Source organism: Artemia franciscana, chromosome 15 (assembly GCF_032884065.1).
Source record: "Artemia franciscana chromosome 15, ASM3288406v1, whole genome shotgun sequence".
In the NCBI taxonomy this organism is placed as follows: Eukaryota; Metazoa; Arthropoda; class Branchiopoda; order Anostraca; family Artemiidae; genus Artemia; species Artemia franciscana.
The window spans coordinates 30,518,921-30,532,944 of NC_088877.1; the positions used below are offsets into that span (position 1 = coordinate 30,518,921).

Genomic DNA, 14,024 nt, shown 5'->3' on the forward strand with positions numbered 1-14,024 from the left:
TTTGGTTTCCTCTCCAAATCCCCCCAATTTCACCGGATCTAGTTGGAATTTAAAATAAAAGCTCTGAAGCACAAGATCCTTCTATATATCAAATTTCATTAAGATCTGATCACCCGTTCGTAAGTTACAAATGCCTCTTTTTTCTATTTTAGATCACAAACTTACGAATTTACTGCCATCTATGATTTTATAATTCTAAATATATAGGTGGCCAAATGTCAAAAATTTTCGACTTAGGCTTCAGTCAGAAAGTTGGATTTGACAGTTTAAGGCAAATTAAGCCTTTAGGTTCAAATAGTGAGGAATATAGACGAAAATTTTTCAGAAGAAGGTATGTCAGATCAGAAGAAGGTATGTCAGTTTGACAAACATATATATATATATATATATATATATATATATATATATATATATATATATATATATATATATATATATATATATATATATATATATATATATATATATATATATATTATATATAAACAATATTTGTAGCTTCTTGTTTCTCAAACTTAGGGAACCTAATTCACTCAATTTACTTTCCTTCTATATATTAGATTCTAACGATGTTTAATTTTTTCTTTTTGAAAAAGCACATCTTTTTTAGTCATTCTGTAATATATTTTTATTAATATTTTACTTTTTAGATTTTTGAATATTCGATATTAGTATTTATATCTTCAGATCGCTTTTAAAAATTCCTAGATACCATCAGATATTGGTTGAATCTTTTTTTCTCATTCACATAAATAGTTGCGAAAAGATTTAATATATAAAAATTATGTTGTATGTTAGATGCGTAATTTGTTTTTTTTTACGAACAGCTACTTTTTAATAGCATACAAAGTCAAGATTTTCTTTTAGTTTTTTGGTTTCCTTCAAAATGTATGTCGTGTAACACAACAACTTCCAAGTTCCTCCAGCTTCACTGTCAGTTAACCAACAATATTTATTCTGCAGTAGAGGTAATAAGACACAAAAGTGTAACTGTGTCAAAATTCCAAAACCTAGTGATCTAGTGGAAGCTCACAAAGCCATTTTTACATTCTTATGTCACAAAAATAAGGGCGGGCATATCAACTCTAGGTGTAATTTTTCTCAGGGTATATTTTCATTAAAATTGCTTCTTTGCATTTTCAAACTTAACAATTTTTCAATTGGAACTCATTCAAACGTAAACTTAAAGCTCTTTTTTAAGTGACCATACAGATTGGGCAAGGGAAAAGTATTGTTTTCTGCCATTTTACCCAAACTACACCTTTACCTCAAAGAGGACAAATTTGCAATCCATTTGAAATTCTGGGAAGATGTTTGATTTAACAGTGTCAATAACTATATTTTAGGCTCCCCAGATGCAAAAGATGTAATGCCACACGGTGGCAGCACTAGATCCAACCAAGTTGATTCACTTTACTTTTAATAAAATTAGGCTACGTTCATCTGTATTGTGTATCAGCTATAATGATGGGGAGGGCGAGTCATCGTTTTGGTGGGAGTAGGGTAGATTCATAAAAAACCCATTTTAATGGACAAACTACTTACTCTTCATGAGGCTTCGAAAAAATATTGAAAGAGGTAGGGTCTCATATTTACCACCACAGAGGTCCTTGGATATTTACTCTTGACTTTGCAGTTTGACTTTTGCCAGTTTTTTAAGACAATTTGCAATTGGAAATTCTTTTTTTTCAAAGCACTAAAAAGTTTTGTTAAATGAGCAAGGTTTTGTGAAGGGGGGAATCCCCCTTATATACAGAATAGTTTCAACTTGATTTGAGTTTTAAATTTGCTCTTTACTCTAGTTAAAAATAAACTTTTCAGTTTGTTTAAGGCCGTGATTAAGGCCGTGATTAAGTGAACTGATTGAACACGAAGATAAAATTAAAAATTTATATTTAAAAAGTACTCAAGTATTCATTGGTGGAAGAAACCGCTTTTAATATCAGGCCATAGCTTCTTGAAGATGCTACAAAATGTTTGCTAGGATTTTGCTTTATTTCCTCTAATTGCTTAGAAATCTTAGAAAATGTCTACCTATTCTTCGATTTAATGTTATCAATGGCTGTGCTCTTAGACTTTCTTTTTTGACAAGGATCTTTCTTTGTTTATCCTTTATTACTATGAAGAATATGATTTTTTTTACTGCTCCAAGCAAATAATATAGAATAATTTTTGTAGAAAACTGGAAATGGTTACTAAGTCACAAGTTAGAGCTTATATTTTCCTTATTAAGGGTCAAAATGTCTTGTTAGACAGCCAACAATGTGGCAAGACAAATTTCTTCTATGGTTTTTCCTTATTCCACCAACTTTTTTGGTTTCCTTATAGTTACTATATATTCCTAAATTTCCGAGGGGCTAAATATTTATTTATGGAAAGTTCATCCCCTCGAAAATATACCCTCCTCAAATTACTTAGAGATGATTTCATTTTTGCTGAAATCCCCCTCTCCCCTCTGCAGAGTTTTTTGCAGAAGATTCAGCCTGAAAAATTATCTTTAGTGCAGTTCCATTTGAAAAAGACTTCAAGTTAAATCGTTTTTCTTATGACTCCGGAAATCTCCCTTTCCGTGAAAGTTAATTTTCGAAAATCCAAATGCACCAATAATTTCTCCGGGGACATTTTTATATGCAAAATTGAGCTGATAAAGACAAAAGTAAAACAAATAAAAATAATTTCATATAAAAATTCTGCCAAATCCCCCAAGCGTAAACTTTCCCCTGGAAGGTTCAACCCCGGAAAAAAACATCCACACAGAAAATTATCCCTATAGAAACTTAACCCAGGTAGAAATCCTCCCCATGAAAAATGTATGTATACTTCGTAATAACAAATGCTATACGTAAATAATGGTCAAATTTTATAAAAAAAATTGTTATTAAATCAGTGCAGTAGATTTATGAAGTAAAGAGCTATAAATAAAAGGGTGACTTACCCCCAACACCCATTTTTTACCAAAATTTTATGACAAAATTTTAGGGGAAATGTGTTTGTGTGGGGGAGGGGGTAAGTTGCTCTTCAATCTTTTTAGGCAATAGAATATTTGATTTCCATCCAAATGAGCTCTCTTCTGGTGTTCCAGAACCTTATTTCGACATGATTACCCCTGAAAAAAAAAAACGATACGATTCGATACTTTATTCATAAATACAATTATAACTCTTTACTTTATACATCTACTTCATTGATGAAAAATATACATTTTGTATGCGTACATTAGTAAAAATTAACCATTTTCTAAACGCACCAAAAATAATAATGAATAACCAAAAAAGAAAAAAAATATACCACAAAAAAATAGACAAAAAGGATCAATCTCCTTCGGAATATCCCCTCCAAAAAAAAACAGAAGAAAGAGCTCCCAATAGCCCCGCTTCCTCACTACCAACCATCTACCTACTCCCCCTTACCACCCCAGCCAACCAAACCTCCTTAACGCCTCCTATTTCCTCATAAATAAGTACAAATTCAACCATTCTTTATTAAATAATCTTTTAACTGTCTCTTAAACTCTAGAAAATGCTCAGCTGCCCTGATGCTCGCTGGTAGAGAATTTCACATTGCAGTTACAAGAAACTGTAATCTAAATCCTGATCTTGTGCTATTCTTAAGCTCAATAACAAATTTTTCACTATTCAACGTATCATATTCATGAATATCGCTGTTAGCACGGTAATTGTCAAGAAAAACACCTGAGACTAAATTATGCACGCACTGGAAAACGAAAACTACTGATTGATACGGACTAGTAGTAGTAGTTGAAACACGAGCCCTGAAACACGAGGGTCGTTTAATTAGAACACTAAGTAACTTTTTTTTTTAAATGACAGATAACTCAATTTTCAAGTTTTCCAAAATTTTTGGTTTCCTCTCCAAATCCCCCCAATTTCACCGGATCTAGTTGGAATTTAAGATCAAAAGTCTCAAAGAATTTCCATCTATGCAAGCAATAATACTCTCGTTTCGTCCAATCAAAATTCATTAGTAGTAATATTAACAAGGACTTTTTAACAAAATTGTGTGTTCATCGCCAGTTTTCTAGGAACATTCAAATTTTGTCAAAAGTTGAAAATGTAAATTTAATTGTAGAACGGTACCAATAAATGTGCAATTATTGACTTACACATTTTAATAGTAATTAACCATTGATTTAAGGGGCTGGTAGCTCAAATTATAACTTGGTTAGGCCTGGGTATGATTGGACTGGGAATTCAGAAATTGAATTAAAAAAGGAGCTTTTAAACTGAAAGCAAAGAACAGATTTAAAACATATTTGAACAGGTTATTTTTTATATGAAGGGGGCTGTTTCCTCCTCATAAAACCCTACTGTTGAGTTTTGTAGGTTATATCTGCAAAAATGTGGGAATTTTTTATTTTTTTCAGAAAAAAGGTCACGGATGCGTATCTATTTGTTGTTGTTTTTCCCCATGGGTGATCGTATCAGTGCAGTGGAGATATAACGTCAGAAGAGGATTCATTCTAACGGACATGAAAAGAACGGACTCTTTACTCTAGTTAAAAATAAACTTTTCAGTTTGTTTAAGGCCGTGATTAAGTGAACTGATTGAACACGAAGATAAAATTAAAAATTTATATTTAAAAAGTACTCAAGCGGAAGATACCGCTTTTAATATCAGGCCATAGCTTCTTGAAGATGCATCCACTCATTTAATAAGCCGTTTTCCTCGCATGATTTTGTTCATTTTGAAAAGTCTGAAGAAAACTGAACTCTAATTAGCTTCTTTTTTTTTAATGTAAGCAATGTTTACTGAATAGCCGAATACTTCCGTGAAATCTGAATACGGCGAATAGAAACAGATAGATAATAGAGTCTTGACATGAAGCAGAAAACTTGATCAGTTTTCTAGTCTGAAATCAACCATTTATACTCGTATATACTATAATAATAATAGTGATTCTATTTATAATACTGTCAGCTTGCTTAAATCCTCTGCTTGATAAAAAAGTAAATGTTAGACTAGAAGATTCTTTGATCTAAACTAACTAATTAAAAGAAACAGAAATGCATAGATTTATTCAATTTAATTGACCTTGTTGAAGTCAGTTGACTCACAAAACTGAATAGAGGCTCAAACCGCAAAGGTTTGTTGCCTCCTAACCCAAAAGTTGTGGAGTCACTCAGGCTTAATATTTAAGTCGTTTCCTTCTCAAGTTTCTCGTTTCCTTCTCAGAGCAACAAATGTTGGTGTCTCTGTTTCTCGTAGTAGCTTCCCTAACATGGGAGGTATCACCCTTTAACTTCAGCCCGGTATGGATAGGAACTTGTTGTTTACCCCTTTCTCTATTTGCCAGCCATAGAGTCGATACTAGGAACAACAATTCTTTTACTTACCTCGTATCACTTGCGAAGGGAATTTCTCATGCAGATGCATTCCCCTGCATCACTTGGAAAAAGTTAACCCCTCCTCAACGCCTGGCTCTTTACGCTAAAGTTTGACTCTTTCTCTCAACTCTACTTTGTGAAACAATAAAAAATTTTAGCTTAGCGTTAGCTCTTTAGCTTTTAGCTAAAGAGAGAGGCGTTGAGGAGGGGTCAACCCCAATTATATAAAATTTAAAACAAAATTTACATTTTGTTTTTGCTAAATGGCTTTCACATAGTTTTGATCAGACGATTTTAATAAAAAAGGGGTGGGGGAGGAATGTGTTTAAACCCAGCAACCCCCGTAGGTTTGACCTTGATCAAAGATTTTTTCTTTTTTAGGATCAAGAACAGCAAATGGCTTTCCGTGAAGAAAAACAGCAAGAGCTCATGGACATAGAGCAAGAACTAAAAGACTTTGAGCAATTTGATTATGAATCAGGTGATGCTGGGCCCCCGCAAATGCTAGTCATGGAAAGACAAGAATTCATTATTGGTAAGTTATGTGTTCAGTAAAGACTCAACGAGTTTTTTCTTCCTTTAATTTTTCGTTGTAATATATGTGTTGAGTCATTAATTTATTTATAAAATACAAAAAAAAAAGAATGTAGAATAACAAACTTAACATCTTAGGTTTATAATACTTCTATGACTTTTAGGGGGCGTTTCCCCCTATTTTCAAGAATGAGCCAAATTTTCTAAGGCTCATAACTCTTGATGGGTAAGACTAAATTTAATGAAATTTATATAATTAAAATAGAGTCTCGGTTTGAGCCGGGTGGCTCCTTACTACAGATCGCTACCACGAACCGTTTGAAATGCATACGAGTTATCTGAGACATTTTGATAATAAAATGAAATGTCGTTACCAATCCCTGCAGTCAGCTCAAAATCATTAGTGCTCAAGCAAAGCCCATAGATGCTTTAGAAGAGGACATCCCCCCCTCCCCCCAGACCATTCTTTGCCCCTTCCACCATTCTGATGTTCAGAAGTCATATTAGAATAAGTATGAAAGAAAAAATGCTTGGAAAAGTGCCACTGGCACTTCTCACCCTTATTACTAATTTGTTATGGCCTCGCGGCTTGAGACAGCCTTTTAACATTAATTATTTCTTAGCAAATGTATGGGGGAGACAAATCAAAAGAACAAAAGGGCATTGAGATCAATTTATTTACTCAATAATATATTTAATTATTATGCATTTCATCTTAAAAGAAAATCAGACTCAAACCAAATTACAGAAAGATTTATCACTTTCCAAGATTATAACAAATGCCGACTTGTCTTTATACAATTTCCCACGCCTTAAAATATGTTTAGAGAAGGAGTAGAGATAATCAAAAATCATCCTGCCTACATGAATTACACGTTTTGATTTTATACCAGCCAGGTAAAATGTATTTTTTTCTTAACAGAACAATTTTTACCCTGAAACTTAAATCCCTTATATATTCAGACATTAAAAAAAAAAAAAAAAAAAATTAACTATCCAGTTGTTAAATTGACCCTCTTTCTGTTTATTGTCCTATTCAATTCAATAAAATGAAAAGGTTAAAAAAATTTCGTCGCCAGATAATCTAATCCAACAGTGTGATAAAAAAAAAAACTGGAAGCAAAAAGTGACTTGGGCCACTATTCACAACAAGCTAAAATGGAATTCCCATGACAATTGCTACACCGACAGTATTGGCTTCTTATGCTGATTATGAATATGTAAAATTCTTTCGGTTTATTGTTACCCACCCAAAAGCAAAAATCTGAGAAAATTTACCTGATTTTTTAAAGAGGGGAAATACTTCCAAACAAGCAAGTGATTTTATTGTGAAATTTCGCTTTTTTTCAGAAAAAAACATCGTCGACACATGTTTATTTGTTTTCTTTTTTTCATGGGGTGATTGTATCAAACCGAAGTTCCAAGATAAATGGGAGGGAACTCATTCAAACATAAATTTAAAGGTCTTTTTTAAGTGACCATACAGATTGGGCCAACGAAAAGTCTTTTTTTCTGCCATTTTATCCAAACTAGGATTTTACCTCAAAGAGGACAAATTTGCAATCCATTTGAAATTCTGGGAAGTTATTTGATTTAACAGTATCAGTAACTATATTTTAGGCTTCTCAGTTGCAAAAGAAGTAATGCCACGCGATGGCAGTACTAGATCCAACCAAGTTGATTCACGCTACGTTTGGTTATTTGTAATTACGTATCAACTATAATAAAAGGGGGGGGGGTGAGTCATGGTTTTGGTGGGTGTAGGATAGATTCAAACTGCTTCAACCCTGCCAGGAAATTTCTTTCGGGTGGTAAATACTAGGAATTTAGTTTTCAGCAATTTTAAATGGTAATATTTTTCTTTTTCTTTTTATATGTAGAAGTTAAAAATGTATTTATGTAAATGTATATAATGTGTGTATCGAAAAGAAAACACTATTGTAGAGCTTGTGACAGCTTCAGTTTTGTAGAAAATCAGAAGTCTCACAGAATTTCCATCCATACCAGCGATAACATTCCTTTTCATCCGACCAAAGTTCTTTAGTAGCAATATTAACAAGGACTTTTTGACCAAAATTCCTATTCATCGCCAGTTTTCTAGGAATATTCAAATTTTGTCAAAAGCTGAAAACGTAAATTTAAACTTAGGATGGTAACAATTAATACATAATTATTGACTTAAAAATTTTTAATAGCAATTAACCAGGGATTGAAGAAACTGGTAGCTCAAATTATATCTTGATTCGGCTTGAATATGATTTGGAAAGCATTCAGAAAATTAAATTAAAAAAGGAGCTTTTAAACAGAAAGCAAGGAGCAGATTTGAAACATATTTGAACACGTTATTTTCTATATGAAGGAACTGTCTCCTCCTTGGCTTCTTGTTCTTGACTGTGAAGTTTGGTTTTTCTAATTTTTTTAAAGAAAATTTGCTTGGAAATTCTTGTTTTTTCAAAGCGCTAAAAAATTTTGTTAAATGAGCAAGGTATTGAGAAGGGGCAGTCCCCCTTATATACAGAATAATTTCCACTTGTTTTGACTTTTAAACTTACTCCTTACTTTAGTTAAAAAACTTTTCTGTTTTTTACATTATAGTTTAATTACATTTCATGAAGCTATAAAGTTTTACGAATACAATACTTTTGGTAAGGCAGAAAAAGCGATCCATATTTTAATGATCTTTGTTTGGATTTTGATGGGTAATCAAACAGTTCTTGGTAACAAACTCTAAGTGTGGAGCAAACTGTTTCAATAGCAATCGAAACTCTAAAAGCGGAATTTTGATGCCAATAGACATATCAAAGGAATTGTCTCACCCATCAAAAGCTACGAGCCTGAGGATATTTGTCTGATTTTTGAAAAAAGGCTGAAAGACCCCCTAAAAATCATAGAATTTTAGGGAAAATCGTATCATCAGATTCAGCGTGTCAAAGAACCTTATTGTAGAGTTTTCAATCTTATATCTATTTGTTGTTGTTTTTCCCCATGGGCGATCGTATCGGCTCAGTGGGGATAGAAGAAAGTCAGAAGACGATTCATTCTAACGAAAATGAACATTTCTAGTGCCGTTTGTGAGTGACCAATAAATTGAAGGGCAACTAGGTCCCCTGCCACGCTACTTTTATCCCAAAATCATCAGATCAAAAATTTGAAATAGGTATTTTGTTAACCATAGTTAAAAGGTACAATCTATGTCTTTGGAGACAAAAAGGCCCCATGCTGGCCCATGAGAAAGGTTTTTAAGTTGTAAATTTGTCCATTGTTTACACATGGTATTTGTTGATGGGAAGTATGCATATATTTTTCGAGTGGGGAGGGGAGGATGCATTTTCTGCTGGGTGGATTTTGCACGGGGAGTATTTTTGATGCAGAGGGGGAGTTTCTAGGGGGAGAAATTTTCATGGGAAATTTTAAACTGTGTGAGTTTGCCAAAATTCTTATAAGAAATTTCTTTATATATCTTGCTTTGTCTTCAGAAAGATTCAATTTTAACTGCGCAGATGTTAAAGGTAATTGGCTAGGGTAATTTTCGCCAAGATTGAATTGTCCAAAGGATATTTCTGTGGGATCATTTTTCTAAAGGCAATGGAAAAAGTATGTCAATTAAAGTAAAAGTATTTAAAATGGAAAAAGTAAGCAATTACAAAAAACACACAGTATAATAGCTTACTTACAAAAACTACGATATAAACTCCCAGCATTCAGTTCAGTTGAGCAATGCCGGAGCGTTGAACGGATATTTTTTTAACAACACTGCCAGTTTTGAACTTAGTTATCAAACACCAAATTAATTAATTCATTTTTCGAGATAGCCATATTGTTCAGCATAGTCGAAAAACATAGTAACTATGTCTTTGGGGATGAATTACTCCCCCTCAGTCCCCCGGGAAGGGGCTGCAAGTTACAAACTATGACCAGTGTTAACATAAGGTAATGGTTACTGGGAAGTGTACAGACGTTTTCGGGGATTTTTTGGCTAGGGGGGGGGGGTTGAGGGGAGGGGCTACGTGAGAAATATTTCCTTAGAGGAATTTGTAATGGTGGAAGAGAAATTCCATGAAGGGGGGGCAGGATTTTCCAGCATTATTTAAAAAAAAACAATAAAAAAATAGATATGAAAAAGTTTTTGAAACTAAAAGTAAGGAGCAGTGTTAAAACTTAAAATGAACAGAGATTATTACGCATATGAGAGGATCATCTCCTCCTAAATACCTCGCTCTTTACGCTAAAGTGTTTGTGTAATTTCAACTATTTATTCTACGGCATTTGTGATTCAGGGGTTATTCTTAAACAGTTGGGACAAAATTTGATCTTTAGTGTAAAAAGCAGGTATTACAAAATATACGAATATAGAATATAGAAGAGCCGAAAAATTGAAGGGAAAGTAGGCCTCCTCTTCCATCCCCTTTTCTCAAAATCGTCCGATTCAAACTAAGAGAAAGCCATTTAGCCAAAAATTAATATGTAAGTTTCGTTTAAATTATTCATGTGTGGAGACCCAAAATCAAACATACATTAATTCAAATCGTTCAGAAATTAAATAAAAAAAATAAGCTTTTTCTAACTGAAAGTAAGAAGTGACATTAAAAATTAAAACGAACGGAAAATACTCAATGTATGAAAGGGGATGTTCCCTCCTCAACGCCCCACTCTTTAGGGTAAAGTTTTTTACTGTTTTATAAAGTAGAATTGAGAGAATGTTACTTGACTCTTGCTTACCAGTAAGGAGCGACCCAGATCAATAATTGACCAAGTGGTCCTAGAATGTCGCAGGAGGGCTCATTCCGACGGAATTGAAAAGTTTGAGTGCCCTTTTTAAGTGACCAAAAAATTGGAGGGCACCTAGGCCCCCTCCCACGCTCATTTTTCCCAAAGTAAACGGATCAAAATTTTGTGATACCCATTTTGTTCCGTATGGTCGAAAACCATAGGAGCTATGTCTTTGGGTCTTTGGAGATGACGTACTCCCCCAGAGTCCCCGGGGGAGGGACTGCAAGTTACAAACTTTGACCAGTGATTACATACAGTAATGGTTATTGGGAAGTGTACAAACGTTTTCAGGGGGATTTTTTGGTTTGTGGAGGAGGGGGGGGGCTATGTGGGAGGACCTTTTCTTGGAGGAATATGTCATAGAAGAAGAGAAATTCAGTAAATAGGGCGCAGGATTTTCTAGCATTGCTATAAAAAAAACAATGAAGAAATAAACATGAAAAGGTTCTTCAATTGAAAGTAAGGAGTAGCATTAAAACTTAAAACAAACAAACATTATTATGCATGTGAGGGGTTCTTCTCCTCCTAAATTCCTCGCTCTTTACGCTAAAGAATTTTTAGAAATTTCAACTATTTATTCTATGGCCTTTCTGATTCAAGGGTCATTCTTAAGGAATTGGGACAAAACTTAAGCTTTAGATTAAAGAGCGAGGTATTAATGAGGGGACAAACCCCCTCATATACATAATAAACATATAAGAATATTGAAGTTTGTTGCGTAAGCTAATTCTTATGTTACGTATATTTTTTACTAATAAAGACGTTCGTTAAAAATTAAAAGCTCTAGTTGCCTTTTTAAGTACCCGAAAAATTGGAGGGCAACTAGGCCTCCTTCTCCACCCCTTATTTCTCAAAATCGTCTGATCAAAACTAAGAAAAGGCCATTTCGCAAAAAAAAATTAATATACAAATTTCATTTTGATAATTTATGTGCGGAGAGCCAACATCAAACATGCATTATTTCAAAAACATTCAGAAATTAAATAAAAAAAAAACTAGTTTTTTTTAAACTGAAAGTAAGGAGCGACATTAAATTTAAAACGAACAGAAATTACTCCGTGTATGAAAGGGGCTGTTCCCTTCTCAACACCTCGCTCTTTACGCTAAAGTTTTTTTCAAATATTTTGTGGTAACGAACTGTAGTAGGGAGCGACCCGGTTCAATAGTAACCGAAACTCTAAAAAGTGGGATATCGATACCAATAGCTACATCAAAAGAATCGCATTTTTTACGCTCATTCTAAATATATAAGTTTCATCAAGTTTAGTTTTACCCATCAAAAGTTACGAGCCTGAGAATAATCCTAACGAAAATCACACCATCAGATTCAGCGTATCAGAGAACCCAACTGTAGAAGTTTCAAGTTCCTATCTGCAAAAATATGGCATTTTGTATTTTTTCCCAGAAGATAGATCACGGGTTCGCGTTTATTTGTAAATGAATAAAATAGATCCTAAAAGTTTTTTTTCCTACTTTACTAATCTAGAGTAGCTGTGTTCTCAAATCTATAATTTCTACTCTAATTTTTGACAAAATTCCCAATTTCCTAAATTTCTAACTAATTTCTGATTTGTAGCTTTCTCTGTACTTTTCCAATAATTTAGAAAGCTTTTGATTATAATTGATAAAATTTCATTTTTTTGTGCATAAAAAACAAAAAACTTTTGATTCCAATTAACAGGTCCTTATGCTTCAGGACTTGCTATTAAAAGATTGGGAAACAAAGTGAAACCAAAACCGTTCGGGGCAGCAAACTGTAAATAAAGAGCAATGCGGCTCAATAGTAACCGAAAATCTAAGAAAAAGAGTCTTGATAGCAATAAGTGGCCTACATCAAAGAATCGAATTTGATGTATATTCGAAATATGTAGAACTCGTCAAATTTAATGTTACCCATCACAAGTTAAGAGCCTGAGAATATTTTCCCAACTTTTGAAAAAGAGGGAAAACACCCCTAAACATTAAGTGATTCTAATGAAAATGACACCATCGGATTCAGTATACCGGAGAATCCTACTGTTAAGTTTGAAGGTCTTATGTACAATAAATGAAATTTTGCGCTTTTTTTGACGGAAGAAGGATCTGTTTGTTTTCCCCATAGGTGATCGTATCAAAGCAGTGATCACAGAATATTGGGAGAGGGTTCATTTAATCGGAAGTCAAAAGTTTTAGTTCCCTTTTTAAGTGACCTAAAACACTAAAGGGCAGCTAATCCCAACCCCTTTTTTCTCCAAAGTCACCCGATCAAAATTTTGAGATTGTAATTATTTTCAGCATGGTTGAAAAATCTAATAACTATGTTTTTGGATAGGCTGACCCTCCACAGTGCCCCGGCTGTAAGCTATGAACTTGGCTACTGTTCATATATTGGGAAGTATACATACATTTTCAGGGGGGTTCTGATAGAGGGAGAGGGTACATGGTAAGATCTGTTCATGGAGGAATTTTTCTTGGGGGAAGGATGTTTCTTATGGAAGAGGATCCGGAATTCCCAGCATCATTTAGAAAACGATCAGAAATTAAATAAATAAAAAAAGTTTTTTCAACTACAAATAAGGAGCAACTTAAACCAATACAAATTGTTGCGTACATGAGGTGATCATCCTCTCCCGAGTACCTAACTCTTTACGCTGATGTTTTTTTTAGAGCTTTTAAAAGAGCTTATTATTCTTGTTAAATGGCTTTTGTGAATAAGAGCCTTTCCTAAATAACTGGAACAAAGATCAAACTTTAGCAAGACCGTTGAAAGAGAAATTTCTAATTGTAAAATGACTGAAAAACCTACAATGGCAACGGTACCACCATCGAAGTAGATAACCAGTGGGTTTACGGCCAACCTACCATCTTCAAAGATACCACGATAGGAAGACTCTACACCGTTCACCCCAATCAACATGAATGCTTCTTTCTACGCCTGCTTTTGGTGAATATACCCGGTCCGACATCCTTTGAGTATTTGAGAACTGTAAACGGTACTATACATGACACTTACCGTAGTGCATGCCAAGCTCTGAATTTATTGGAGAATGACCAACACTGGGATAACTGCATCAATGACGCGTGCGAAACGTCAACCCCAAGTCAAATTCGTACACTTGCTCTCCATCAGCTCCTACAGAGTTATGGGAAAAATATAAGTCAAAAATGTCCGAAGATATACTCCATCGAAAACAGTTAGAGACGTCAGAAATGACTTTTTATTTTACATCAGAAATTTATAACGACACTTTAGTTATTATAGAAGATTTGTGCGTACGTATGGCAAACAAACCTCTTCAGGATTTGGGAATGCCTTCACCTAACCGTATCGCTGCTGTTTCGACATGTGTAGAATTGGATCGTGAACAAAGTTACAGTACGAGTGATCTATTGTCG

The 14,024-nt window shown here is 34.0% G+C and overlaps 1 protein-coding gene and 1 long non-coding RNA gene across 3 annotated transcripts in view; one reads left to right on the top strand and one right to left on the bottom strand.

Annotated features, from left to right (window-relative positions):
• LOC136036330 (uncharacterized) overlaps positions 1 to 14,024 on the bottom strand; it is a 350,999-nt gene that overhangs the window by 251,256 nt on the left and 85,719 nt on the right. The gene's annotated exons all lie outside the window — the stretch shown is intronic.
• Positions 141 to 14,024, top strand: part of LOC136036327 (ATP-dependent DNA helicase PIF6-like) — a 35,231-nt gene continuing 21,347 nt past the window's right edge. The window contains exons 1-2 of one of the 2 annotated variants that reach the window (XM_065718482.1): positions 141 to 351; positions 5,727 to 5,880. In XM_065718482.1, the coding sequence (XP_065574554.1) occupies positions 334 to 351; positions 5,727 to 5,880 (172 nt within the window). In that variant the 5' untranslated portion in view covers positions 141 to 333. The remainder of the gene's footprint in view (positions 352 to 5,726; positions 5,881 to 14,024) is intronic. The other variant, XM_065718484.1, reaches the window with a different exon arrangement.